The following is a 27,141-nucleotide window of genomic DNA, read 5'->3' as shown; positions in this document are numbered from 1 at the left end:
TAAAAACAGTCCTTTTTCCTTAGTAAGAAACCCTATGAATGCCACAGCAGGATCTTGTCCTGAGATGTCCATGTATATCTTTCTTGTGCATTTCTCCAAAACTTCATCCAGCTGAGGGCAAAGAATACCTTTGATCCAACAAGTCCAAGTGGAAGATCCTGCATTTGGATTGGGGCGATCCCAAGCATGGGAGAAGAACTCACTGAGAGCAGCCCTGCTGAGAAGGACTTGGGCGTGCTGGTGGGTGAGAGGCTGGACATGAGCTGTCAATGAACTCTCACTCTCACAGAGAGCCAAACGTGTCCTGGGCTGCATCCACTGGTGGCAGCAGGACCAGGGAGGGGATTCTGCCCCTCTGCTCTGCTCAGCCCCCACCTGCAGGGCTGCATCAGCTCTGGGGTCCCAGCACCGGGAGGACAGGGACCTGCTGGAGCGAGTCCAGAGGAGGGACACCAGGATGCTTAGAGGGAGAACCTCTCTTAAGATAGGCCGAGGGTTGGGTTTGTTCGTAGCACCTTCCAGTACCTAGAGGGGGATTACAAAAAAGAGGAAGAGTGGCGGGCAGATAGCGATAGGGCATGGGGGAGATGCTTTTAAACTACAGAGAAGAGATTTAGATTAGATGTCAGGAAGGAATCCGTCCCCGTGAGGGCGGTGAGGCACTGGCACAGGCTGCCCAGAGAAGCTGTGGCTGCCCCACGGCTGGAAGTGCCCAAGGCCACAGAGAAGCTGTGGCTGCCCCGTGCCCGGGGGTGCCCAAGGCCGGGTCGGCCGTGGCCCTGCGCACGCCGTTCCCGTGGCAGCTGTCGCTGTCCATGGGCGGAGCCGTCGCCATCCACGGCGATGTTGCACCGGGACTGTCCCGCCCAAGCCCCGCCCAGCGGCGGCCGCGCGGAAGGCGCGCGGTCCCGTGCGTCACGGGCTGCGCGCGCGGCCATTGGCTGGGGCGGCCGCTGCCCCGCCCCCCGGGCCCGGCCGCGGATGTCGCAGCGGCTGTGCGCCCTTGTCGTTTGAAACGCGGCCCAAGATGGCGGCGGCGGCCGGGAGCGGGGCCGAGGCGGCGGCGGCGGCCAGGCTGGAGGGGGCAGAGGGAGAGGAGGAGACGGCGGCGGCCGCGGCGGCGGAGGATGAGGAGGACGGGAAAGAAGACGGCGGCAGGGCGGGCCAAGCGACGGGTGCTGCGGCAGCAGCCGGCGGGGAGGCTGGCGGCGGCGAGAGCGAAGAGGACGAGGAGGAGGAGGGGGAGGACGTGTTCGAGGTGGAAAAGATCCTTGACATGAAGAACGAGGGGGTGAGTGCGCGGGTCTCTTCCACCGGGCGGGGAGCGCGTGAGGAGAGTTGTCCCGTTGGAGCTGCAGTGTGAACCGCGCTGTGCAAGGAGGCTTTTGTGCCCTACTCCGGGTTCAGGGTCTTCAGCCAAAGAGAAGTGTTTACGGAGCTGTTCGGTTTTGTCCGCCTTGTTAAACCGCTCTTGGCGCTGAGCTGCGGTACTGTTTAGATGTGAAATGCTTTAGCGCAGAGATGGGCAGGGTTGAATATAGCAGAGAACTTAGAGGTGTTTTCAAGGTGTGTTGCCTAGGTCCACGTTCACAGACAAAACGGAGGAAGACTTCTTAAAATAAGAGCGTCTTCTCCTAATTAAAATAATAAGCTGTAGTGATCTTGCACTGTTTAAACTGAAATACCAGACCTTGATTTGTTTCTTTGAAAGCAACCTAGACTGGTTGAAGTTCTTTAAAAATTTTCTTAAACCTCAAATAGAAAAAATAATTGACACAGGTTTTTTTTTAATAATTTTGTGCCTGAAAGATTTTTATTTTAACTAATTGATGGTTTTTATTTTAGTCTTCAGTCAGGTACATGACATAAGATTCTGTCAATTCCATGTAAAAGCTCAGTCTTTAAACCCTTAGGTTGGAGAGCCTTCAGATCAGCATTTTTTTCAATGTTTGTGATGTTATTAAATTGCACCTTAGCTGAAATATGTTTATGTCTTCAGATTATGTTATGTTTTCAGGGTAATACAGTACTTATAGCTTTGCCCGTATGAAATGTTGGTCAGCATAAGTCAGGCTTGAAAACAAGAGGATTCGTTTTTTTGGGTTTTTTTTTCCTTTTCTTAACCACCCACCCCAAAGGATGGAACTCGAAATCTATAGGTGGTCACGGTAGTGAGACATTAAAGAGTACTGGGATACATCAAGTACCATCTCTTAAAAATGTCATTGGCACGTGCTGGTAACAGGGTGTCTCTTTTCCATCCCACTCCAAGCAGCCTGTTCTGCAGCACGTTCTGAGCTCCGTGTGCCTGAGTTTTCCAGGCTGGGTCAGCGCAGTGAGCTTCAGCGTGTAGATGTACCAGCACATGGTGATTGTGGCTTGGTGGCGTGAGCTCCAAACGCATCAGGTGCCCTCTCAGTTGCTGTGCTGCAGGACCTGTGCTCCTGGGCTCCACAAGTGCAGGGCAAGGCAGGAGCTCATACTCAGGTGTAACTTCCAGAATGGCTGGGAAGAGCCATGTGTCACCACAGAGCAAGTCAGCCGCTGTGCAGCGTGGCATGAGGCAGGTCGGGGTGTTGTGTGTCACAGAACAGAGGTGTGACAGCTGGAGAGCCCTGCACAGAGATGCTCTTCCCACACACAGGACTGGTGTTGCTGGGCCTGGCAGTAGTGGTAGGATGAGAGACAGCACTTCTGGATTGGGATTGGGCTGGGTGGTTAGACCTGTGGATAAATAAAACATTAACATGACCTACTTACAGAGGATAAGCAGTGAAAGTTTGGAAATGTAGTCCCTCAGTGTATCTATAAAGCTTTTCGTACTGCATCTCAGTTATCCTAAAACAACAGGCTCCGGTGCAAATCTGGTGTTCCCCAGTGGAAGTGGGAAGTTTTAACTCTGCTGTTTAATGACATGGTGGTACCCTTTTCCGTACGAGCTGGTTCTAGCTCATCACTAGTTCTCACAGAAACTAGAGCAGTATAAAAATGCCTGGAAGAATTCTGTTTTTGTAAGTGATAACAGAGGGGGAAAAATACCAATACTGTGTGAAAGAGTGTTGATAGGTGAGTGTAAGACCGTGTTTCTTAAGTGTGAGAATCAATCTTCTGCCTTCACTTAAGCTGAATTTTGTAAAACTGTCCTCAGCTGCATTTTTCTGTCACTCTCCATGTATGGAATGTAGTTGTACAGCAGCCAAATGGTTTTGCATTTGACTTTCTTTTATGCAGCTTTCTCAATTAATGAAAAAAGGACTTGTGGCTTATTTAGTACCTGAATTACAAGGATGTTCCTAACTCTGCAGCTAGCAGAAGTCCTGCATCTGAAAGGGAGTAACCTTGTGCCACCAGGTAGGTGAGAGTCCAGCTGGCTCGGATGCAGATTTGCAAGAAAGGAGGAGGGAGTCCCCACAGGCAAGTAAGGTGAACATGAGTCAGCAGTTCTTGCAGCAAAGGAGGCCAGCAGCATCCAAGAGTCTAGCCAGAAGATCAAGAGATGCTTCATTCTCTCCTCTCAGACTGCCGAGAAGCATCCCGAGTACTGTGTGAAGTTCTGAGCTCCCCAGGGCAGAAAGACATGTACATACCAGAGAGAAGGGTAATGAAAACAGTTAGGAAGCCGAGAGCTCAATTTGTTTTGCCATAAGAAGAGAAGAATCAGGAGAGATGAAAAATCAGGGGAAAAAATGAGGGAAATCAAAAAGCGGGGAAAGGATGAGACAGAGGACACAAGCTGGAAGACAGGGAAGCCTGCATAAATGCACTGAATGGGCAGGTATCTGAGCAGTCTGATGTAGGCAGTCCTGCTTTGAGAGGGCATTTCACTTGTTAGTTCTGGAGATCTTTTATAGCCTAACACACTCTGTGACTGTAATGAGGAAGTTACTGGTTGCTTGTTTTGTAAGTAATCCCAATAGAAGAAAGAAAGAGGAGAGGGGAATATGATTTTGGAAACTTAACCCATCTCTCTTGATTTAAGAATTAAGCTAAATTCTAAGAGAAATCTTAAACTAAGGTGTTTGAATATAGGCTATTTATTTATTTAGATGTCTGTGAAGCAAAATATAGAAGATTGTAAATAGAGTTGGTTAGTTGGTTGCTGAAGTTTAGTGGCCTGTATATACACTTGGTCAAAGGTTAATTATGCTCAGGCAAAAATTTAAGCATAGACATTTAACAGTAAGTGCCAAATGGCAATTCTTCTGAAGCTTTCTTTCTCCAGGCTTGGTTAGCACTGTAAGGTCTTCCAGAGCATTATCAGTCCATGCTTGAAAGCGAGAGGTGCTATTTTGCCTCTCCAAAGGTGCTTGCCTAAGTACATTTGCTAAAAAATTAATTTTTTAATGGTAAAGAACTTTGTAATTTGGTAGAAAAAACTAGATATCAAATGTTAGATACTGGAAGTATTTTGGATAAAACTATTCCAACTACAGAAATACTGATGTTTATATACACAAAATTTTATATCCACTGACATCCTCAAGAATTGACTAGCTGATGCAATACTATACTATATTATATTAAATGTTGTGGGTTTTTCTTACAGGGTAAAACTCTCTATAAAGTCCGGTGGAAAGGATACACCTCTGATGATGATACCTGGGAACCAGAGGCTCACTTGGAAGACTGCAAAGAAGTGCTTCTTGAATTCAGAAAAAAGATTGTGGATAATAAGCCTAAACCTGTTAAAAAAGACATACAGGTGTGTTTCAGCTTCCAGTATCTTACACTGGAGACATAATCCCTATCTAGACTACTAATGAGAGGAGGGGAGAAGAGAAGGAAGGCATTTGAAACATGGAATTAAGGAATCTCATCCAAAACATCTTTGTTTCTTGTGAAACTTAATATTGTTGCTGTTCTCTGGTAGGGATTTTTTTTGTTGACAAGTTTGCTTGTAGATTGAATCCATCTAAACATCAATTCTATTTCTAATGGAACTATGTAAGTAATGTACTGTCATTTTTGTTTGTTTTTGACAACATAAATAACCCCCTGTCCTTACCCATATGCATATTGTCTTGTCACTGAAGCTGGGCACAACATTCCAGTCACCCTCCTGCTCTCTGTAGGAGATCAATGAGTTTTGGCAAGAGAGGAATGCAGAAAGATTAGATGCCAGAGGGCAGAATATGGCTTTTTCTTTTCTTTTTTTTTTTAAGGCTCAGTTAGCTTGAAAAAGCACTGTTGATACACTTAACAATCCTTTTTTGAAAACTGGTACCCTGCTTCTGGGAAACATGTAGGTAAATCCTGCAAAATCAAATCAATTGTTTTTGATGTAAAATAGCTCAGATTAAGTTCTGTTCTGGAATGTGGTTGTTGGATGTGTAATTTGTTTACTTGAATTGTTTGTGTATTGATTCTCATCCAATGTAATGTAATTTAGGTAAGTAAGCTTGAATTGTATTGTCACGTTTTGCAGTTTGGCAATGAGGAATGATCTTGGCAGGGATCAAAAATTTAAAGTGCTTAAAAATTTATTTTTCCCAAGCACAACCACTACCATTTTTGTATACTTTGTACCAAAGTGATAGTTTATTGGGGAAGGAAAAGTTGTTAATTTTTTTCTTTACCTTTTAGAAACCACCTCTAAATGATGATATATTTGAAGCAGAGTCTGACAGCGACTGGCAAAGTGAAACAAAAGATGATGTTTCACCAAAGAAGAAAAAGAAGAAGTCAAAAGAGGGAGAGGATAAAAGTCCAGATGACCTGAAGAAGAAAAAATCTAAGTCTGCAAAACTCAAGGAAAAACCGAGAACAGAATGTGAAAATTCCTCAGATACTTTGGTTTTAGATTCAAAGCCAAAAAAAAGGACTTCAGAAACTAAGGAGGATTCAAAGGACCCAAAGAAGCAAAGGAAAGAAGATGCTAAAGAAATCAAGAAAAAGAAAGGAGAAGATTTAAAAATAAAATCTAAAGAAGATTCTAAAGAAAATAAAAAATCACAGAAGGAGAAGCATGGAGACGTTCACTTGGACTCAGAATCAAGCACTGTGGATGATTCAGTTTCTCAAGAAACTGATAATGAAATTTCAAACATAAATTCTGAAGATAAAGATGAAAAACAAAAGGTAATAAGTGGAGAAGAGAGATTGGAACAAGAAATTGATGAAAAAGATGCCATTACTGATAAATATCTTGATGGATCAGCAAGTAATGAAGATGACGTTATTGATAGTAGGGCTAAAAGAAAGAAGAAAAAAATTCCTAAAGCAGAAGACTGTAGAGAAGAAGGTGGAAAAGTAGAAATTCAGGATACTCATTTAGAGAATAAGAGCATTCACAAAAAGCAAACAGGTCAAGAAAAAGTACCAGGAGAGTTGGAGAAAGTGTCACCTGCTCCTTCACCAGTGCAGAAGGGTTTGAAATTGAGCACTGATGAAAGGGTGTGCAAACCCATGGATTCCCCTGGGGAGGTAAGCATGGCTAGGGTGGGGGCTGGGGGTAAAACCAGTCTGTATCTTGGAGATACAGATACATCAAACCATGACTGTTTGTGATGGCAAAGAGAAAAGTACAAACTGGAAATGTACTGAGCTGCATGAACTTAAAGAACCACCCACTGCACAATGTTTAACAGAGACTGGGAAATTTCTGGATTCCGAACACTCTAAAGGGGGAATGCTTTAGGAAAGGAGAGCATAAATGTGAAAGGATGCATTTCTCCCATTTACTATGTTGTCTTAGAATGAAATTTCCAGTTCTTGCAAGGCATGCTGTTGTTTTTAGCTTTGTTCATGCCCACCTTCAAGAGTTTCCTCATTTGACTTTCTTCTACTTGTGTAGTAAGGCAGAACAGCGTTGAGCAACACTTGCTCTCTCAGACACCAGCCATTCCATCAGGGCTTACATGGGGTGGCACCACCTACCTGAGAACTGCAATGCTGAAATCACTTCTAAAGACCAAGTCTCCCAGATAATTGTGTAGCAGGCTTGTCTTTTTAGAATTCCTGGAGTACTTACAGCAAATGCTTAGTTTAATGACATGGTTTCATATTAAATAGAAATAGAAATGCTGTACCTGTTGTAAGAAATGAACTAAGCAAATACCAGGATATTTATTGTTCCTTATTTAATACAGTAATGCTTTAAGAAAAGCAGTATTGTAAAGGCAAAAGAAGAAAATTATGACAAAAATAAATATTTTTTGCAATGTTTCTGGGAATATAATTTCTTTCATCTGCTTCAGCCTGTTCTAATACAGTTTGCAGTTCATAAAACACTGTCTGCTCAGAGCAGCCATGTTCTGATTTAACAGGATTGCAGCCAAAACACATTGATATTTACTGGATATATCCCACTTCTGAAACCATAATTCCATGGTGTAAAGTTTCTTCTGCAAGTTCAGCAGTGGTTCTCTGCTTGTGATTGTTCTGTTTATGGAGTAGGTCACCTTAAATAAGTTGTTCTGGGGATAGAGAATCATGTGGCATAATCCCAGAGTAGAGCTACACAAAAGAGCGTATTTGCAGGATCTTAGTGTTGAAAGTTCTGCAAAACATGGAATTACTCTGAGGCATGGGCCAGTTTCAGAATGCTGTTTAATTAGTTGAAGTGATATGGTCCTTTATTACCCAAATGTTTTGTGTACATTCGAGGCTGTAGTGTTTGTGAGAGAGAGACAAGAATAGGAAAAATCTTTGGAATTTTGTTCTATTTACCAATGGTATAAAAATCCTGTCACCTTGACACCATGAATAAATCAACAGCAGAGGACAGTGGGTTTGCTTGTGGCTCTTCAGCATTCTCAGTGAGTTGTTTCTATGTTTCTCTCATGGTCGTGCTCCAAGGAAGGTCATGCTCCGAGGTACCAGCAACGTATGGAAGGCGTTCTGCTCTTTGCTTCTTTTGAGTGCAGAAGGCTTAAACAGTGTTTTTTGTAACTGGCTAGTTATTCTCTAGAACAGCTGTGGACTTACATGGGTGGCTTTGGTGGAGAGTTCTGCAGGGTTTTTTGTTTGGTTTTTTTTTTTTTTTTTTTTTTTGTTCACTAAATTGTTGGCCCAAACAGATGATACCTTTCAAAGAAAGTCATAAGGTATATTTCAGGTACCTGTCTTTCCTGTGTAACTCTGCTTACGGAACACCAATCATGTCAATTTATAACACAGTGTTTTCTGTTTAGGGTCAGTTTGCATGCTGAACCATTCCTTCCATTTCATTTGCCTCCAAAAATAAATGGGTATGTTCTGCATCAGATCAGCATTAGAAATCTGGAATAGAATTCAGGGTTACTGATTTTAACAGCCCCACTGTAGCAAATATCTGGTAGTCTCTAGTAAGTTATGGATTTCCTCTTAAATACCCAGCATCTGGCAGGATGAAGAGCTGCCTGTGTTAGTTAGCATTAATCACGTCAGTGATCAAAAGCCAAGGTTTGTGGAGGGAAGGGGGGTGAAGAGGAAAGCAATTAAATGTCTCAGCTCTGCTAGTACATAATGATACACCAAATTAATTTGGTTTAATTAAGGTTTTTGCTGTGTCACATGGTAGCATATATTTAAAATTTTGTGAGGACTTCTTTTGGGGCAGTTTTTCAGAAAGATAGTGCTACTCCCTGTGCCAGGTTAGTGTCAAAGACTGATATAAAGCCATGCCAAGGAGCCTTGTCCAACCTACTCTGCAGTGAATTTGCTGAGTGGAGAGAGAAGATTACAGGAGGAGAAAGGCAAACTTTGGTAGAGAAAGCTGAATTCCATTTTGGCAAATTCGATTATATATCTACATCTACAATAAATGATATTAGATACTGTTGAGCTTGGACTTCAGCAGGGATATCATGAGTTTGGGTGGATTTTGCTGAGTGTCAGTTTTTCACAAGTAACTGTTGCCATAATGTTCTGTCTGTGTAAATTGCAAGGCTTGGAACCTTTTGTGTCCAACTGTCAAGTTTTCTCGGATGAGGTTCAACTCAGTGATATCATAATGCTTTGAATATGGTGCTACAAAATTGTTAAATACTCTGAAATAATTACATTCTATTCAGGTGTACTATTTGGAACAAACAAAAAGTTCCTAATTTTGAATTTCCTTCAAAATGCTGGTTTTGTCATATCTGCAGCTCTTCCATGAAGCAACTTGAATGGCTGGGATGCAGTAAAAATATGAATTGAAATTACTATGTTCAGGAAATAATACCTCTGCTGTTAGGAAAGAAGCCTTCACAGACTTAACTCCTGACTCACCTGTTTAATTGTTAGGAATGTCTACAAGTCTACAATTAATACTGCTGAAACCCGTTGTATACAGGTTTCAGTAGTATTAATTGTAAATATGCTTTATTGTTGGAGTGGTGAAAGGAGTTTATTTTCTGTTTTTCTTCTACCACTAAAATTTGATCTTTGTTTTCAATTTTAGGAAAAAGAAGTAAAGAAAACTGAAATTAAAGAAAAATCTCAAAAAAAGGAGCCTGAAAAAGAAGAAAAAAACAGAAAAGAACAGAAGGTCCTAAAAAGTAAGTGCTAACTTCTTGAAACAGAGAAGGAATGACCCTTCAGGGCATTCTCTTCTTATTTCTACAAGGGCAGATATTGTATAGTTTTGTAACACACGTGTGCACACACACCCCAAAAATAAGGAATTCTGGTTTTATTTTAGGAAGCAAAAGTCTCGTGTTTAGTGGCTTTGTTAATACATGCTTCATGAGAGTGTTAATATATGCTTCATGTATGAAGCACAGAAGTATTTAGAAGTCTCTGACATTTTTGTAGACAAGTCAAGATTTTGCCCTATTTAATATTGACAACTGTGCTTCTCTGGCATGTAATAGTAACTTTTTTTTTTTAGAGGAATTAATCCAAATATTGACTATTTTCAGAAGTGTTCTGATGACATTATGCATATATACTTTTTAAAGTTAGAAAAATTAGTAGGGCTTCCCATCAGACAAACATCTTGCCTCCTACTTTAGCCACAGAAACAGGTTGTGTTATACAACCCTGGATGATTAAATACACAGCAAAAAATGTCTAGGTTCTGTTTCTGTTCCTTATAGTATAATCGATTATTAGTGTTACTGCTCTTCATCTTGGAACAACTCTGGATTACTTTTTTCAGGATAAATTCCTTCGCTAGAGAAACACCTTTTTCTGAAAGTAGCATAGATGCTTACAGTGCTTAAATAGTAAGAAGCAGAGTGATTAATGATTATTTCTGTGCAGCATTTGTCCTTTGGTCATCGCAGATACTGAACCGTACTTCAGAAGTAGTAATTTATGCACAATTCTAAACTGCATTTCTTAAAAGGAAGATGGTACCATGTTGAAAGCAGTCAGAACTCAAACTTGGCAGGATAGGTGAAGGTGGACTAACTCTCCCTGACTTTGGTCTTACGTTAAGCTTGATCCTGTGCTCAAATACCTTACAGAAAGAGAACAAATCTTTTCTAAATTGATGCTGGTCATTTACTTAAATTTTGTTACATAACAGTATTTAGTGGCTCAAGTAGTCACTCTTGGTAACTGTCTTAATATTCTAGGCTTTAAGGTCATCAAAAGTGCATTTGAGTTTAATGTAGCTTCAGAAGAAAAAAAAAGTGAATATTATGAGACTAACTGCAAAAGAGAAGAATCTCTGCTAGAATAGAAATTCAGAGAAGAATTAAAAGAGCGAGGTGTACAAGGAAAAGAGAAATATAAGAGATGAAGGAAACACATGGACTTGCATTGCTGCAGAATGTGACTGAGAAGTACTGGATGTGTGTCAAATGGAGAACACTGGTAGTTGAGATTTTCTCCATTCCTACTTGCATTTCTAGTGCTCCAGTTCTTGTCTCTGCAGGGGGCTGAAATGAGGTTTTCTTTTGAAACTCACTGATACCTTTTCAGTGTGTTTCCAGTGCTTCTGCTACTACAGTGATGGAGTGTTCACCTTCCCATAATCACTTTAGCCTTATTTATTACAACAAATTAGCAGTTTCTTTCAAGTAAAAGCTTTTAATGTTTGTAATGTAGCCTTTGCTGCTGAGAACCATTCCATGCTGACTGCCAGGGTTTACTTGAATGAAAAGTAGCAGTAGTCATTTGTTAAGCTGCTGATCACTGAAGCAAGGGCAAGCATTCATTAGCTTGAAAATTTACAATTTGTTACTTATTTTACTTTTTTTTTCCTTCCACAAAATTAAATACATGATAGATGGCAAGCAGCAAGTCCTGAGTTTGGGTATGGACATGCAGTTAGAATGGCTGACACTAGAAGATTTCCAGAAGCATCTTGATGGAGAAGATGAGAATCATGTATCAACAGAACCAATATCAAGTGGTGAGTATTTTTCTGGCAAGAAGGGGTATTTCTTAGCTGACATTTCAAAGGGAAATATCCTATAACAACATTGAATTTATTTTCTAGCTCTCCTGAGAGATGCTGTTAAAAGTGGAGACTACATGACAGTGAAAATGGCGCTTTCTTCAAATGAGGAATATAATTTGGATCAAGAGGTAATTTTTGTGCAGTAGAAGTACTGGAAGACAGTAGGAGGGAAGAAAATAAATTGATTTGTTTGAAAAGCTTTCCCCTCTTATGTTGTAGCAGATTGCCATCTCACCTAAGTAAAAAAGCACAAGGTATCAAAAAGGACTACAAACTTGGAAGTTTCAGTATTTGTTATCGATTTCTTCCAAGAAAAAATGAAGTTTGATAGAATCATCCCAGTAGCTTTCCAACCTACTTGCCCAGTGTATTTAACTGACTAAATGTGGAACTTTGCATGTTATTAGGAACAATAACCATCAGTACAAGTGGCTAAACTGTGTAAAACATTGTACATGGGAAACAAAACTCTGAAAAGCCCCAAAAACCTGCAAGTTTTTTGACGCAGTGGGACCACTTCACTTCATAATTAGTATTCTGACAGTTTGTCATCAGCTGTGTTCTTATTTGGTTTACTTTCAAGGATCTGTTTTCCTCTTGAATAGGACTGTAGTTCCATTTTTGAGTTTTAAAACCTCCAATACTGGTATTTTTACTGGCGATCTTTTGTAGTTGTGTTCTGTAGCATTTTGAGAACTCCACATTATGCTAAGACTTCTCAGGTGTCGTAATGAACTCCTGAGGTCAGCATGTGTTCTGTGAGTTGTAGGGTCTGGTGAAAAATGTAGGAATGAGTGAGGAGGCTGGCTGGTCACGAAGTGTCTTTGTACTTACATTCTGATAAAATCAAAAAGCAATGTTGTGGGAGCAGCTGACTTGAGCCATAGTGGTTTTTCTCCATGGGTGCTGAAAAGTCTTGCTGTCTTCCCACCCTCAAATACCTTACAGCCTTTCTTCCTGGTTCATTCTGGTTTTCATGCTTCTTGTTCTGATCCTCAGAATGTTACGGATTTTGCAGATTATGGAGCTCAGAGTATGAGACCTGCGGACCAGAGAAGTGGGAGGTGATAGTTTGCTGGTATCTAGCAGCCATGTATGTGTGAATTCTTCTGCCAGGGAGGGAAATCTTTGTGAAACATGTTGATGTACTTGAAATTTTTGTCTTGCAGCTTTGATTTATCTTGAAGTATTTCTTTTTTATTTGTTATTATTTTTTGTAATGACAATGATTTTTTTTTTCCAGGACCCAAGTGGAATGACCCTGGTAATGCTTGCTGCTGCTGGAGGGCATGATGACCTTCTGCGGGTGCTAATCAGGAAAGGAGCTAAAGTTAATGGTAGACAGAAAAATGGAACAACTGCATTGATACATGCAGCTGAAAAGGTTGGCTTGGTTGTTGTTCTGTTTGTGGTTCTGGGCTTTTATGTGTTAAAGGTGGTACACAGTTTTTTACCTTTGGATGGTGCCTAAAAAGCCGTTAGCAAGATACAGCAGGGTGTCTAATAATAATTTCAGCAGCTGTGGTTATTGTAGTATAAACCCTGCCCTGAGCAGAGAATATCATAGGAGGAAAAGTGGAGGCAGAGGGTATCTCTGAATGTTTTTGTCTGAGAGCTGAAGTTCTTGTAGTAGAATTGCTTTTTATGATATCTGGCTACACAGGATCCAAACTGGAAACACTTAGAAAATCTCTGATTAAACAGGATTTGGTATTTTAATGCAATTGGGCAATGGACACAGTGGCAAGCTCTTCCCAAGCTAAGACCAGCTAAAGCAGTAAGTTAGAGCAAGTCAGGGTTTCATGGGTGCACTCTTCTGTTCAGGTGGGTCCATATGCCTTCCCATGTACAATAGATAGAAAGCCAGCGGGGAGCCTCATTCCAGTTTGGTGGCAGATGCAAATACACTGCTTCCTTCCTGTGATGTTTATTATTGCAGGATTTAGGAAAAAAAGTAAGAATTGTAAATAATTAGGGCTATGCACTTGCCTAAGTCTGAAATACTCTTTATTAGCCGTGGGAGAGAACAATATTAATTGTGCCATGACTCATGTGTTGAATTCTATGGATGAATTTTAAGTAAATAACATTTTATATTCTGAAACAAAACCAGAGTATTTTTTACTTACTTGTGTTATGGGTTTGGTTTGTTTTTTTCCCCAGAATTTTCTAACAACAGTAGCTATTCTTCTGGAAGCTGGAGCATATGTGAACATGCAGCAGAGTAGTGGTGAGACTGCCTTAATGAAGGTAAATTCTGTGTTTGTCCTTACATGGTTCAATAGGAATACTTTTGTCAAACTAGTAAAACATAAAAACGTATTCATAGAATTCATTTCAGGAACACATCCCATATTTGAAATAAAAATAGCATTCGTAGTTACTCTAAGCAGAGTTCTGATCCATTTCTTTAATGTACTGTAATACCTAAACAAGAAACACTGATGTCTTCAGACGCAGTGCTAAATGTGGGCCATCATCTTCTTCTGTTATTTGGCTCAAAGAAATGCAGATGTGGTCTTCCAGCTGAGATAATCAGATTGTCAGCAGGAAGAGAAAAATTCCAGAAAGAAAAATCTTTCACTTAGGTGTTGCTGTGATTGGCCCTTGCTGTTTTATTGCAGGCCAGAAATAAAATAGCAGATTTACAGTCTGATTCCCAGTGCCTGTTCTGCCCCATTACTCCCCCAGTCACAAAGGAAATCCTGATTTTTTAAATTTTTTTTTGTAATGCTAATTAAAAATTCGAATACTCTTAAAATTCTAATACTGTTAAAACAGTCTGTGCTTTTAATATTTTTTTCTTTATGTGGATGAATTTCACCAAAGTTCCCCTTGGGATGAAGTTGCTGTATTTATGTGTAGGCTGTTTGTATAGTTTGCCAAAGAGGTTACAGAAGCTTTCCTGCCCAGACAATGTGGTATTGTTTCTGTTCTGCCCTCTGTGAGGTTTACCAAGTGGGGATTTAGCATTTTCTCTGAAGACAACAACTCATTTGTGGTTTCCTCAGTCTCTTCAGTCCAAAATCTCTTCATAATTTGGCTTCTTCCATGGACCTCAGTCTTGACCTTCTTTAAAGTTTTTATTAGTCTTTGATGCACAACTATACAAACCAATTAGCAGCCTACAGTGACTTATTCTGGGTGTTTGTTTCGCGATGCAGATACAAAGAATAGGATCTTAATTTCCAGTAACTTACTGGGACAAAGCTAGCCCTCTGTGGATAACCTACCTATCAATGTGTTTATCAAGTCACTCTTATTTAACCTTAGGAGTTTGATCATACTTTTTCTAGGAGACAAAAAAGATCTCAGCACTCAATTCCTTTATGTCAGGTGGTGTGAGATTTTTCTGGTCTTTCTGGTTTGAGGAAGGCAGGTGGGTTGTTCTGTTTATGGCAGATGATGGATTGAAGGGACAGATAAAAGTTCAGAGCAGAGAGAAATTTCAGAAGCTGTCTTCTGAAAGGTCTTAGAGTGATAAAAATGTTGTATCTCTTGTGTCTTTTCCGAATTTATCTGAGTGAAGTGTTTGAAAGCAAGTGACCAAGAACATGGGTTTGCTTTCTTAAAAGTAAAACTTTTTTTAGATTTTCCTGTGCTTTTGTAAAGTTTATGGTTGATGTGCCCTGAAATTCTTGCTGTAACAGTGAACAGCCTTGAACGTCTATGCAGAGGATAACAGTGGCTTTCTGACATAGCTATGTACCAGTCTGAGATAAATTCTGTAAATTTACTGCATACCCAAAGTACCATTTTAAACTGAGATGCACAGAAAAACAGGCACTTGGAAATATTACTTCTATAATTTCTAAATAGTTCTACGAAAACATATTTACTCAGGTAAACAATTGCAAGAAAATTTACAGTTACTGAACTCCAGCAGATCAGATGTTTCCACAGAACTTCTGGGATTTGTTTTCTCTATTTTTTTTCCTAATTATATCTGCTTGGTAATCCTGACTGTTGCTTCTCCAGTAGGACTGGGTCTGTAGTATTGCCCGGATAAAGATAAAATATTTATGGAGTGTGTTCCTGAGTTTCAAGCTGTGTTACCATTCACAGAGCAAATAATTAAAGTTCTGAATTGTAACTAATTTTGGATTTTAATTCACTTCTGCACCTCTGTTTACTCTCATGTATGCTCTGTTCTGATGGGTTTGTCATTGTTTTCTGTCCTTCTATCTTCTCCCTTCCCACCCAGGCTTGTAAAAGAGGGAATTCTGATATAGTGCGGCTCATGATTGAAAACGGAGCCGACTGCAACATTTTGTCCAAGCATCAGAACAGTGCCATGCATTTTGCTAAACAGTGCAATAACCTACTGGTGTATGAGCAGCTCAGGAGCCACTTGGATACGTGAGTAAAATGTACTTTGAAGTTTGTTCTGCTGAAGTTTGCAGTGCTAGGCATGGCATAATTCTGGTTGAAGTCAAGGAAGATGTCAGGAAAGAAAACAGATCTGATTTAGGCAGAAAGCTAACTAATAAATCACGTGAAATCAAAATCATGTGAGCTGGTAGAATTGGCTCAAACACTGAGTAAAAGCATGGAAAGGAGGAAAAGGTAATTCCTAGAAGAGAAAGATTCCTTTAACTTAAGATTCAGCAATCATGAAAACTTAGAAGTGTAAAAGCACTGGACCATTGAATGTAAGCTCTTAGTAGGGCATGCCAAATAAAATACCTTGCTAGAAAGCATAGGAAAAAATCAAACAAAACACCAAGCAGAAACGCTATGAAAAGTCTGTGCAGGTGGTTGTGGTGTTGTTGGACCTTTAAACGTCAGCTATGAGCTGAAAGTGCCAGGCATAAAGCTTTCATGCCAATAGATGATGGAAATCATCATCATTATCATGCAGCAGAATGACTGAAGAGCAGTGCAGTGTATGTGACATGTAAAGTGTTGATGTCATATGGTCATGTAAAAATATACTGAGCTAAACTGAAACAAACATACAGAGAAGGAGCAAGCTCTTAAAATATCCATGAGGAATAATGTAGTTAATGTATATGGGCAGAAAATTATAACCAGCAATCTCTAAACCTGGGGAAGACTCAGGAAGGGTCTTAGAGCTTCTGCAGCAGGTGAGATTTTGCCATGAATCCATAGTTAGTGCTGGAAGAACACTGTCTCAGTGCAAGGTTTTTTTCTTGTTTCATGATTATGTAATCTTAGTGATTCATCTATGTAATCTAAGACAACCTGTCAAGTAGTTTGTAATCCAAACTTACTCTCTTCCAGTGTATAGAAAGCCTTGGCTGGTTTTTGCCTCATAGCTCTTGTGTTTCCTATCAGCTGACTTCTTAAGTCTGTCTTTACAGAATCTGCCTTGTAATGGTCAATGTGTATCAATCAAAAAACACCTGAAGTGACAAGGTAAAGGGAATGGAGTCAGGTTGTTTTTAGTGGTTCCGACTGACTGGACAAGGGGCAATGGACACAAACTGGAACACAGGAGGCTACCTCTAAGCATCAGGAAATGCATTTTTCCTTTTGAGGGTCATGCAGCACTGGCACAGACTGCTCAGAGAGGTTGGTCAGGTCTTTGGAAACTTTCTAAAGATATCTGGACACTGTGAGGTTTCTCTTAGCCCACCTGTCAAGCCTGTTGAAGTCTCTTGTGGATGACAGAAATACACCAGAGGCTATCAGCCACTCCTCCCAGTTTAGTCTCATCTGCCAAAGTGCTGAGGGATTGCTGCACCACCTGCCGGGTCATTAATGAAGCTGTTGAACAGGACCAGACCCAGTACTGATCTTAGGGTGCACCAGCAGTGATTGGTTTCCAACTAGATTTTGTGCTACTGATTTTTGCTGAGGGAACATGTTTGGATCCAGTTTCATACCAGGAGGAAAGTATTGTGATGTCACTTTTTTGTGCCCTGTAAAGTTTGTGAGATACTGTAGATCACCGTATCAAACTTCTGTCCTGAGCAGATGAACACTATAAGGAATATTTTTCTCTTGCAGAATGCTAAAAGGAAAAGAAAAGTGCTAAAAGCATAAAAGCTAATAATTATTTTTCAGAAATTAGAAACCTGTTAAAATGAGCAGGGGCAGCTGAAGTGGGTGAATGGAGTATGCTGATTCTTGCCTAGGGAAGCAAATCATGACTTGTTAGTTAAGATTTTGAAGGCAACAGCAAGCATGCAGGATAGATAAGTGATCTGGTATCTGCTGTTCAATGTAGTGAGTCACTCATTTGCTATTTGATGCCTTTCCAGTTTGTTTCCTATTTGACACCTGCCACCTTCAGTTTTGGCTAATCTAAATAATGAGTTTTGGAAGATCTTGACCATGTTATGTTGCCAGTGAAGTTGCAGTTGAAATTAAATATTGATGATTGCAAAGTGGTGCCTAGGGATATCACTGTGCTGATGTGTACTCTACAGGGAGTATCACAGCTCTTGCTAATTCGGGAAGCTTTTAGACTCACTACCTGAAAATACCAGTTCAGTGCTTTTTGTCAGTCAGAAAGGAGGACAATATAGTAGTAGTGAGGCTGAAAATAAAATTATTAAAATGTCAAAATGTGAATTCAGGAAACAACAGAAAATAACCCCAAGCCATGAGACAGGTTCTGCAGGCCATCCTACTAAATGATCTAGTGATAGGTTTGAAGTGGAAGAATATTTTTGCACAGCAAAACTGAATCATGGATGTCATTGTTGCAGAATGCTGTGGTCACAAATACATGGGATTTTAGAAGGGATTAAGTAGATCTAAGGAAATGGGATTTGGCTGCAGTTTCTGGTTTTGGATGGCTCTTAATCAGATTGCTAGAAAATAGGACAGTGTATAAAAAAAGAACGACTGTTTAATTTCTCATATTTAATATGGCTTTGTCAAGCATCTGGAAAATAGGCTACATGGGCTTTGCTTAGGCAGGGCAGTTCTTGTGGTTTCTTTCCAGTGAAACATTGAAGTTTCAGATTCTGCAGATGATAGTCTCAGTTAGCAGGGTGGGGAAGTGTGTTCTGAATAATAACTGAAAAAGCCATAAAGGTGCCAGAGGCGGGACCTCTGCTGTGCTAATGTGGTCTCTCTTTGAAGGCCAGGCTGCCACTCCACCTGCCTCCCTAACCCTCCAAAAAAAGCAAACAAAACCCCCACTCTGCCTGCCTTTTAGTGGTAGAATGGCTACTTCTGCACTGTTTTATTCACAGAGTTTAACTAGGAACTGCATTTTTCTAGTAGTATTGCCAGTAATACAGGGATGTACTTTTTATTTTTACTTGCAGGCAGATTGATAATTAAGTCAGGCTGGGAAAGTGGGGATGTCTGTTTAGCCACCAAGTATATATTGATGTTTCTGGGATATCTTTCTGTATATAAAGACTTCAAAATATGTGGCTAGTAAGATCCTTTTTTTTAAACTACTGCAGTGCATTTGTATTAACGTTTTCCTTTTTTGGACCCAGTAGTTGAATTTCATTAACAGATTGCTGATGAAATATTTTATTAACAAAGTATTGAGACCTGTGGTTCATCTATGCATAAATGCTAGTGAGGAAGGCATTCACTCCTGAAAATTAGGAATCTAAAAAGGTGATCTGGAATCCTTTTTTTTGCATGTGTGTGTGTGTCAGCTCTCACCAAGTTGTGTCTGGTAAAATAATACACTGTGTGAAGCACAGGCCTCACGTGTTTGGTCTTTCAGGCTCTTAAGAGTAGCAGAAGATACCATCAGGAATTATTTTGAAACTCGCCTTGCTTTGCTGGAGCCAGTGTTCCCAATTGCGTGTCATCGTCTCTGCGAAGGACCAGACTTTTCTTTGGATTTTAACTATAAACCTCCACAAAATGTGCCAGAAGGTAGGGAGGGGTTTGTTGTTGTGGTGGGGCCATTGTTTAAAAAAGATAGAACAATATGTGTAAAGCATGTCTTAAATTATCTCCTATGCAAAATAATTTTTGTATGATTTTGCAGTACATCACATTAAGAACGCTCTGATTGTGGAACATGGGGAGAGCAATTATACTTTGATGTATTATGGGTAGGATTTGTGTATTTTTTTTTTTAAGACTTTTAATTGCCTCGTACAGAGTGTCAACTTCTTTCTGGTCATGGGTTACATTAGCTCAGTGACAGGCATTGTAGGAAAGGAGTGGTTTACCTTTACCTTAGAATTAATGATTCAGGAAAATCTAGGCTTACTAGATTACTAGAGAAGATCTTGTAGTGGATCCTTTTGTTTTCATGAACAGTAGGTCACGTGCTGAAGGCTTGGAATGTAGTCCCAGCAGTGCCCTGAGACAAATGCAGTCTAGAAATCCTAGGAAAAGGAAGTAGTTACAGTCAACTTTGTTTTGCCCACAAACCCTTTGAAAAAGCTGGGAATCAAATTCCCAAGGTATTTGGGAATGTTTCGTTATTCCTCCAGGAATTCAAATGCTATTCTCTGCTGCTTGGCTTAGCTAAGTCATTTTTGATGATTATATCAGGGAAATATCTATTGATACTGATTTTTCTTAAAGTGATAAATCAGTGTGACTATTAGAATCCACTTAAACTGAGATTGAAAGTGGGTATGTCTGCTCAGTTTTCTGGTTGTTCAGTTGTTATATAATTCTTCCAGTTCTTATTATAGATATCCTATATTTTAGAATTAAGAAACTTAATGCAAGTTTATGTATTAAAATGAAGCATTTGTGGGTAGTTGAAGTTGCTGCTTATTGAATTTCAGTGCAGTTCATAAAGATCTATGATGTCTGTTCCCTTGACTAGACACAAACCACACTAAATTCCGTAACACTCTTTGGGTAAACCTGAAACCACAGAAGTGAACTGTGCTAAGGATTGCTGTTGCCATTTTGCATTCCTTTCTAATAGACACATAACATTATTTTTGCTGTGAAAAGTCCTTAACTTGGTGACCAAGCCAGTTGTTTTCTGGGTCCACTGGCTTGGGAAATGGGATTTTTGCATGTTGGGTTGTTAATTTATATATACACCATATAATGGTTTTTTATTTATATGTATTTGCACCTGTCTTCAAAGGTCCAATGTATACAGTTCTAGATGATGGATCTAATTTCAAATTCGTGTAACAGAATTGCCTTCCCTTTCAGGATCTGGAATTCTTCTCTTTGTTTTCCATGCAAATTTCATTGGTAAAGAAGTTGTTGCTCGGCTCTGTGGACCATGCAGTGTACAAGCTGTGGTTTTAAACGACAAATTCCAGCTTCCCATATTTTTGGTAAATCTTTTCATATAACTGATTGACTGTAAAACTACTTCATAAAGTCTTTATAGAGCAGCCTGGCAAATCTCAGTGCCGTAATTTGAATTTACAGTATTGTGATGAAGCATACTTTTTATCATGATGATGTTTTTCTAAAATGGAACTTTGGATATGGAGAGAACTATAAACTTTTCTTGTACTAGGTTCCATAAAAATTTATGACTTAAAAGTTCAGGACATAGTGCTGGACAACCTGATTCTAGGTGGCCCTGCTTGAGCAGGGGGTTGGATTAGATGGCCTGGAGAGGTCTTCTCTAGCTTCCAACCTTCTGTGATTCTGGAACTGAGGCTTCTTCTCTAATTGACCAAGCCTCTCACATTTTTGACACAAGTAAGTTCTTAAATATTTTCTTAACAACCTGCCTCAAAGTTCTAATAATTAATTTCTAGTTTGTTTTTTTAATCTATTAAATGAATCACTGCACAATTTTGAAGTCTTCTTGTTTTCCCAGTCATTGCATCAAAGGTTCTTTCAAACAAACAATGTTCTTTCAAAAAAAGCATATTGAAAATCTGGTATTGTTAGTCCTCTTACACAGCTCTTTCAGCCATAACCTACCATTAACTTTGTCCAATTTCTTTTTCCTTGTAGGATAGTCACTTTATTTATTCCTTCAGCCCTACTGCAGGCCTTAACAAGCTTTTCATACGGTTGGCAGAAGTTCCTACTGCCAAGGTACAGAATGTTCTCAAAATTAAATGTGTGTGTTCATTTGTTGTACTCTTCCATAGTCTGAATGCTTCTAGCTGTATGTTGCAAATGTAAAACTTAGCAATCTTCCTCTGTCTCCACATCCCAGTTTCCATCAGTTACAGTTACATCCTGTGACATTGCCAGAACTTGGGAACATTGTCATGTGCTAGTTCTGTTACAATTAAACATTTTTATGTTGTGGTCAGAATAATTAATACACTAGGATAAACTAGTTCCACCTAAAAATCTTCGCCATGTAGATTGTGAATTTGATGACTGAAAGATACATGGAGTGGCCACCATTTTTTTGCATACAGATGTTTTTGCTTGTGTGTTGGAAATATTTACTGGAGTATGCACTCTGCTTTTAAATAGTCTGTTGCATTTTACAGGTGGTTTGTGCAATATTCCCCACTACATGTTGCAAGATGAATCTGGTTCTGGTAGCATTTATTTTATCCTAGAAACACATAACAGTGTATTTTCCAGATCTTCAGATTTAAAAGTTGCATTGAAGTTATACTCTTAAATGTTTTATTGCACTTTCTTTTAATTTCTTTTTTTTTTTTTTTTAAGTGGAAAAAGGTGTATTCATATGGTAGTGTATGTTTGTCTGGTTCAGATTTGGGCCTAACTTGTTCAAACACCACCTCATGCTGCAGTATTGTACTGGAGTCCTTTAACAAGCCATCCATATTTCAGTAGGGCTATTATAAACTGTTTTTATTAGGGACTTTGTAATTCCTCTTTTTTCCTTTCTTAGTCAGTAGCAATTGTGTGCCTTTTCTTGTGCCATTCCTACATTAGAGCACTTAACACAGTGATCACCTGTGGCCAGCGTTAATATGGAAACCTTTGTTTTCTTTCACAGGTAAAGCTGCTCATAGGAGCTTACAGAGTGCAGCTGCAGTGACCTCTGAGCATGCCAAGTGGACTGACACTTTTTTGGATATACTTCTGATTCCTCTGTTCAGAGACTGACAAAGCAGTTTGGAACTTTTTGGCACCACATTCTGAAGACTCAGTTCCCAGCTCGCCGCTTGTTGGCAGTCACAGGAAGTGTGTGTTGGAGAGCAGTTGAATACACTGCATTGGTGGGACGGGGTTGTCAGCTTTTTTTTACTTTGTACAGATGTAGATGTAAGTATTTGTGCCAATACATATAACTCTGTTTTTCTTTAACTTGTGGAGTCCAGACTGCATATTTCAGCTTTTCCACAATGTGGAATGGTTCATATAAGAACTATTTAAGGTAATTACATGAAATGTCTTTTTTAAAGATCTTCATTTGTAAACTAAAGTTTTCTACTTACTCTTAACAGTGAAATGCAGAACTGCCATCTTATTGGAGCCATGGGCAGAAATTACACTTTAAAATGATTGCATTAGGTTTAACTTTTAAGTTGCTGAGGCCTGTGTTCTGGTTTAAAACTGCTCCTGTTCCTGTCTCTCAATGAGACACCAGTTATACTTGGAGTGACTCCCTTTAAACTAACAGAGTCCAGTCTGCAGGCGTGAACAAAGACATCTGAACAGGTTCAATTCACAGAAGGGTCGCAGTCAGGTTCCCAGTTAAATCTCTGCTTAAACCTGCTTTGGTATTAGAGAAGCAACTGGTAGTTTTGCAGACATCAGTTTTGCAGACATCTTAACTTTTGAGGTCTTAGGTGACATCTGGAAAAACAAACGCAAGCTGAAAATAGCAAACCAGAAAACTTGTAGCTACCTTCAGTGTCCAGGCAGTACTTTTTGTAGACAAGAAGATATATAGAGCATTTCAGATGTCTCAGCCTGACAGATGACAGAACACGTGTTGTCCTTTACTTCAGAAATTCAGTTCCTCAGTGCAAAAAGCTGCTATCTTTTTCTTTTATTATTATTATATTCTTATTTTATTTAAATGACCCATTTTATCAGATGACAGCAGTTTTGTAATGGTTCTGTGCTGTAAAATATAAATTTAATACTTCTGCATGGAGTATAGAATATTTTTCTTTGTAAATTAACCAACATCTTGAAAGGTAGGAAAAACCAAACCAGATCGTGCCTTTGCTGTTCTAGTTGTCCTGTGTAGTTTACATGCCACTATGTGCCTATATTATTAGCAAAACAATTGTCCATAAATTCTTGATGATTTTGACTGCCCACCATCAAAATGGTGCAGCTGTATGAAGTATCCTTTTAAGAACTGTGATTTTTGAATATAAAGTCTAGTTAACCGTTTTTTAATTTTCGGTTCTTGAAGTTTTAAATCTTTCATATTTAATATTTAAGCAATGCCAAATGAGTAACAAAGGACACAATTTTTGTGGAATGTCACATTAAGCTATATAAAACTAGAACAGCAGCATGACATAGAAATACTCATTTCTGTTTTGATTTGGAATAGTTGCTTATGTTTTTGCACAGTATTGATGAAATCTTAACAAATATGGGTTTTGAACAGACTTTTTACCTCCACCTCTCTGAAATATGTTAGATACCTCACTTTACTAAGTGTGAACACCTGAGTTGCATGAAAAGCACTGGCTGAGAATCAGGTATGTTACTGCCAACACCTGGGACTTTGTGTAGCTGAAATTTTAGTCACTGTGCATAACCCTGGATGATGCATAAGGAAAGGGGACACTTGTGTTTCCTTATGCTGGAGTGCCAGATTTCATCTACGTGGCTGCCCCTTGCAGTCACTCCGGCGCAGGACGTGTGACAGCACAGAGTGTGTGGGACAAGATCTGTACAGCACCTGCCAGTGGGAAATACTGGAGCTGCTCCAGGTGGGGATAAAAGGTGTTTTGAACAAATGTCCAGATGATAGAGATGTTATTTAGATACTGTTGTACAGTCTAACCTAAAAATGTCTAGTAATGCTCCAAGAGTTGATAGAGCAAGTAGTTTGTCAAAGGCTGTTGAGCTGGGGGGTTGTTTTTTATCTTGAGGCACTTGGGAGAGAGGGAGGAGTTCTACAGAACATGGGAATGAAATCTGGGTTACTTTATGCTTTTATTAAGGATGGATATTTTGCAGCCATCTTTTGCTTTTAGTTGGCAGTATAAATTCAGAATCCCTATGGAAGATGCATAAGTGTATGAAAAGCTGTTTGAAGCTGGGGTTTGTCCGTTTTTATTGTATGGGTTTTGTCCAATTGCTGAAAAAGTTTTTGGTGGACAAAGGATGAAGAGAAAGTAGCTACAATAAAAATCAACTATTTAGGCACTGTGGAGAAATACCTGTGAAGTACTTGCTCAGTTTCTTCTTGCTGCCATCAGCAAGGGCTGCAGCTGCAGTTCCCATGAACTGCAGTGGTAGCAGATGCTTCTGAAGGTTCAGGGTTCTGCTCCAGCACCGGTCCTGCTGTTGCTGGCTTCTTTCACAGGAGCTGAAGGTTGTCGGGTGATGCAGCTGACCACGTCACAGGTCTTCTGTGCTTTCTGCACCCATTTGCAAAAACAAGATGCGTTTTGATCAGTCTGAATTTAAGAATGCTGTTCCAATATGGGGAAGAGACAGTGCAGCATTCTGCTGCTGTCTTAGCCAGCCAGGGCTGCTCCAAGTGTACAGAAGCTGTCCCAAACTGTTCTGCTTGTCTGTCCCTGCTGTAGTTCTGTTACCACCATGTGCCTTTCCATACGGCACTGGAAAGCAGCTGCTGTAGCATATCTTTCCTTAGGTTAGTTTCTCAAAGTGATGACTGCCCAGGATCATGGGAGCAGTGATGACCCTGCAGGATCCATTCCTGTAGCAGTGTGTTTAGTTTAGCTGGAGGCCATAATGGAGCCTTGTCTTTTAAGAAGGCAAGAGAACTATAAAAGGCCATGTGTTTCTAAGCTACTGCGACATGGGCATGTAGTTCAAGCCCATCACGGAATCCTGACACTTCAAACTTCCTGGTTTTCTGTGTCCCATGTAAATAAGGAAAATATTTTTCACCTTCTGAACATGTCTTAAAATGTTTGAGTGAGGGACAACAATAAGTTTGGAAAAAACTACCTGAAAAAGACACCACACACTACAAATTAGAGCAGAACTGAGGCAGCAGGAAAAAATTAAGCTTTAAGGGTCTCTCAAATCTCAGATATCCCAAATACAGCAGCCAGCAGGAAGAGAGCAGGCAGAAGATGGTTCTTTTTGATTTCAGGTCACCTGTTTTTCCACAGCAAAGTCTCACCTATCATGAATCTTTTTCCAGGATGTCTGTAATACTTCCTACATTATATAAAGTGTGAGGAACTCTGATCAGTTCCTGGTGGCACTGGTGCAGCTATAGCAGAGTGGTCAGACCTTCCCATTGTCTACCTCCGCTGCTGTGCCTCTTGCTCTTAAGGGAAGGTACAGCTCTACTGCTGAGACACCCAAACCATGTGTATGGGAACTGAAGACATTGTCACATACCCAGGGAGATGAGGGCCTGTTCTGAAACACTGCAACTGTGTGGGCAAGGGCCAGCAAAGCTTGAGGGAACAGGATTACCCATGTGGTGACATCTCAATCTGTAGCACAGACTCCCTCCCACTTCCTGATGAGGAGTCTTGCACCCTGGAGCTGTTACTCTTGTATGGACTTCCCCTAGCCAAGAACAGAGATGAATATGGGAAGAAAGCCCTGTTAGGCCTGTTACAGCAGCTGCATGTCTTACACTGAACACAGCCCTCCAGTGGGGGAGGGGGTAAGGTGCTGTCCCAGCCCCTCCCCCCTATAAAGGTTGTGTTGCATTTTTTCTCAAAAAGACTTTACGAGGTTGCGTGAGACAACCCGTATGGAAAAGTTTGCACAGGAGATTTAAAGGCTTTGGACATTCCCTCACCTTTATAGATTTGTCAGCTCTGCTGTGTCAGTATCAGAGTAGTTCTTTCACTGAATAGCAGGGTTAAGATACCTAAACCCACAAGTGAACCTCCAGACCACGTCCCCTGCATCCACCCTTCCTGAAACCAATTGATTACCAGGAAGTCCCCAATGGTTCCACAGTGCAGGGAGTCCAGGTAAGTACAGCCACACAGTGCTGCCTTGCACTGTTTTTATTAGTGGTATGGTGCAACACTTCCATGCACTGAAACAATGGTACAAAACTGCCACCGTACTGTGCACCACTGCCATGAGCCTGGCTCCACCTTCTCTATGCACTTCTCTTACACAGCAGGATTATCAGGATCTCTTAACCACCTCAATCTCCTGTTCCAGCTGGAAAAACCCCTGTTGCCTGGCCCCATGGCTCCTGTGCTCCTTAGCCTTCTGATGGCCCAATGGCTTCCATGGGATTCGTCCCCACATCTCCTTGTCTTCAAGAGCCCATTACTGGGCACAGTGTTTCAGCTAGAGACTCAGAAGTGCTAAACAGAGAGATTGCTCTTCTGGCCCCTGCTCAGCCATGATCTTCTCATGGAGCCCCCACCATGGGGGTGGACACCTTCATCTTCACTTGTCCCTCAGGACCCCAGATCAACTTCCACAAAGCTGCTTTGCCACCAGTCTCTGCCCAGGATCTACAACTGCATCAGCTTAGTTCATTTCCCACTGCAGGATTTAACTGCGTGAGGTTCCTGTCAAGCCTTCAATTCATGTCCACTGCATTACTGATTTCAGGAAAAAAAAAAAACATCCTGTTACTCATTTAATGTGAAACAATTTTACAATAGCTATATAGAAATTTTTTAAAAACCCTTGTAGTATGTTACAGGCCAATGTTCAAATCACATCACATAAAATTAATTTTTCATTTTTCATGTTTTCTCATCTTTTTATTGAGCTACATTAAGACAGCGGGCATTTGTAGCATAACTTCCTACTCAACAGCAAAGACAGCTTACTGCAGCTGTAATCTCACTCATGATTAATATTTCCTTCCTGTTCTTTTCAGCTGTCACTGGCTCATAGCATTTTTCTCTAGG

The 27,141-nt window shown here is 40.3% G+C and overlaps 2 protein-coding genes across 3 annotated transcripts in view; one reads left to right on the top strand and one right to left on the bottom strand.

The window, feature by feature from the left end:
- The first annotated feature begins 1,010 nt into the window (after positions 1–1,010).
- MPHOSPH8 (M-phase phosphoprotein 8) lies at positions 1,011–24,480 on the top strand. The gene is made up of 13 exons (XM_068181336.1): positions 1,011–1,291; positions 4,547–4,702; positions 5,584–6,423; positions 9,365–9,461; positions 11,141–11,266; positions 11,354–11,442; positions 12,558–12,698; positions 13,478–13,564; positions 15,519–15,673; positions 18,978–19,132; positions 20,390–20,517; positions 21,155–21,238; positions 22,128–24,480. Exons 1-13 carry the CDS (start codon positions 1,028–1,030, stop codon positions 22,167–22,169), a joined length of 2,364 nt encoding a protein of 787 aa, XP_068037437.1. The 5' UTR covers positions 1,011–1,027; the 3' UTR covers positions 22,170–24,480.
- A 1,776-nt stretch (positions 24,481–26,256) lies between these two features.
- The window catches only part of PSPC1 (paraspeckle component 1), a 58,064-nt gene continuing 57,179 nt past the window's right edge, over positions 26,257–27,141 (bottom strand). For both annotated transcript variants that reach the window (XR_010996311.1, XR_010996309.1), the window contains one exon: positions 26,257–26,826. The gene's annotated coding sequence lies outside the window, so the exon portion shown is untranslated. The remainder of the gene's footprint in view (positions 26,827–27,141) is intronic.

The sequence above is a fragment of the Anomalospiza imberbis genome, chromosome 2 (assembly GCF_031753505.1).
Source record: "Anomalospiza imberbis isolate Cuckoo-Finch-1a 21T00152 chromosome 2, ASM3175350v1, whole genome shotgun sequence".
Classification (NCBI taxonomy): Eukaryota; Metazoa; Chordata; class Aves; order Passeriformes; family Viduidae; genus Anomalospiza; species Anomalospiza imberbis.
Note: the sequence above shows the minus strand (reverse complement) of the source record. Positions and strands in the feature narration are given on the sequence as shown.